Consider the following 2133-nt stretch of genomic DNA (forward strand, 5'->3'; position numbering starts at 1 on the left):
GTATTTATGGTGCATATCTTGCATTCTATTTTATTGCGACTACATTTGGTTATAAGCAATGTATCGACCAAATAGAGACTGCTACTGAATGCAAATACAATGCTACTGAATGTAAATGATACTGTTTGCACATATCATATATGATAACAATAGTCTGTGGGAAAAAATCGATTAGGTTAAGTATTTAACAGAAAAAAAATTTTATGTTAACTGTTAAACAATAAGTTTTGCCATGACAAGAATTTTAGAGGTTTAGCAATTCTTCTTATTCAAGGTTTGTTTGTGGCCATAACAAAATCATTGTCACAATATTGTATTCCCTCATGAATGTTGGGTTTATTTGATTTCTTCACTTTATTATTTGTTAATTGGGGCATTCTCCCGGTTTTGAGTTTTAAAGAGTTAAAAAAAATGAAACGTACTAGAATTCCAAAACAAGTACATTGTCACTGGTCCACTTAAATTTCAATTGGAATTTTTGGACATAGTGTATAATCCTTTATGTTTTAGAAAGATTTATTTTTTTTCTAACAACAGTTTTAGGGCCCACGAAAAAAATAAAAAAAGCGGCCACAAAGTGTCTGCCACATACACCAGTCCGATTTCAAAATGTTTAACTAAAAAAGGTGATATTCAACGTGTATATTTCCAAAAAATATTCGTGGTATGTCTCCTACGTTAATCCCAACAAGTTCAACTACATCATAATATCTTATGTTTGGGTGGTGGATGGTGAAGGACTCCAAATGATATGAAGTTAATTACTGGTCATAGGGTTTGTTATTTCCAATTTAAACTTCATGACCACAGCCGAATAAGGAACCAGATTGATCAAGATTTTATCAACAAAATCCGGTAACATATAATTGAACGATAATTTAACTTGGATATAAAAAATGACCATTTGTGCTTCTGTGGTATATCGAATTGTGTTTTAATTCCATTTAACGTATATATCAGCTCCCTTAACAAGTAAACATTCTGGTGTAACTAAATTATTCTAAAAAAATGACACTAACCTTTATCGTCTATTGTAGACTAATCCACACAGTGATAATGTGTTCCTATCCACCATCTGATCCAACTTTTCATGCCTTGTATGGTATGATGAACATTATTTTTGTCCCCCATGAAAATGTGCGGGATTGATGCGTCGTTGAAAAGAACGAAAGTAAAATCACCCGAGTCTGTTCCTCCGAGGCATGAAAAACTCAGCAATGCCATCTGCAGTGGGCATAGACTCTCGACCGAAGCATACGGTCAGTGTCTTTGGACGTTCAGTGTCATCTAGCTCCTTGCAGACGTACTTCTGCTTTCCCTTATCTTGCTCAATTTGCCTTTCTCCTTGTTGCATATGCATTCTTCGGCCATTGTTATGTCTACTGAATTCCTCTGGTGCAACTGATATGCACTGGTCCTGTGTGTTGAAACCCAATAGTCTTTTAGGATTCCTCTGATACTCCAACCACACGGCATCCATTGTTATGTCGCCTAGAATTCTAGAGCAAATGTTTGAGAGGGTATCGGGAATTATCATTAGGAGGACGGATCTTATCCTATGAACCTGGTATAAGGTGAGCTCAGTTTTCAATGCGTGTCCGAGGGTTTCGAGTTTTCTGGATTTCTCCACAACCCCTGAGAACTCTGGAGATAGTAGGCATTGCAAACAAATGACACAATTCTCGGCAAGACTGTTCATAAACCAGCCTTCCTTTTTTATGGTTGTTTGCACAATACCACTCAGTCCCATGCTCTCCATTGACAGAAGAAATGCCATGACCATCAAGGACTGTTTAACTTCACGGTGAAGGACTTGTGATAGCATCCTGAATGCAGTTCGATCGATTCCATGGAACATTTCCAAACATTCGATTGCCATGCTTGAGGGCTTCCTTTTAGTATCCATGTTGTTTGGGGTAGAATTTGTAAGCATATAGTTTGTAGTTGTAGTTTTTGTGTGTAGTCCACCAACTCATTGCCTCCTTCTTGTACGCATGCAGCATGGTCTCCACTTTATTGCACCATGTTCTTGTTCGTAGTCCTAAACTAACCATCACCTACCTATTGGAATATTAATTAATGTCCTTAATTACGTGGTATACAGGTACATGGTATTATGGATACCACTAGGTG

At 37.0% G+C, this 2133-nt stretch overlaps 1 protein-coding gene across 1 annotated transcript; it reads right to left on the reverse strand.

Moving 5' to 3' along the window:
• Nucleotides 1-1177: 1177 nt before the first annotated feature.
• Nucleotides 1178-1879, reverse strand: LOC130965516 (uncharacterized). Its single transcript, XM_057890273.1, has one exon. It carries the CDS (start codon nucleotides 1877-1879, stop codon nucleotides 1178-1180), a length of 702 nt encoding a protein of 233 aa, XP_057746256.1.
• Nucleotides 1880-2133: the final 254 nt, after the last annotated feature.

The sequence above is a fragment of the Arachis stenosperma genome, chromosome 3, assembly GCF_014773155.1.
Source record: "Arachis stenosperma cultivar V10309 chromosome 3, arast.V10309.gnm1.PFL2, whole genome shotgun sequence".
Lineage (NCBI taxonomy): Eukaryota > Viridiplantae > Streptophyta > Magnoliopsida > Fabales > Fabaceae > Arachis > Arachis stenosperma.

Bases quoted from the DNA above. Each gene is read 5' to 3' on its own strand.
- LOC130965516 (XM_057890273.1), bottom strand. From the start codon at position 1,879: ATGGCAATCGAATGTTTGGAAATGTTCCATGGAATCGATCGAACTGCA.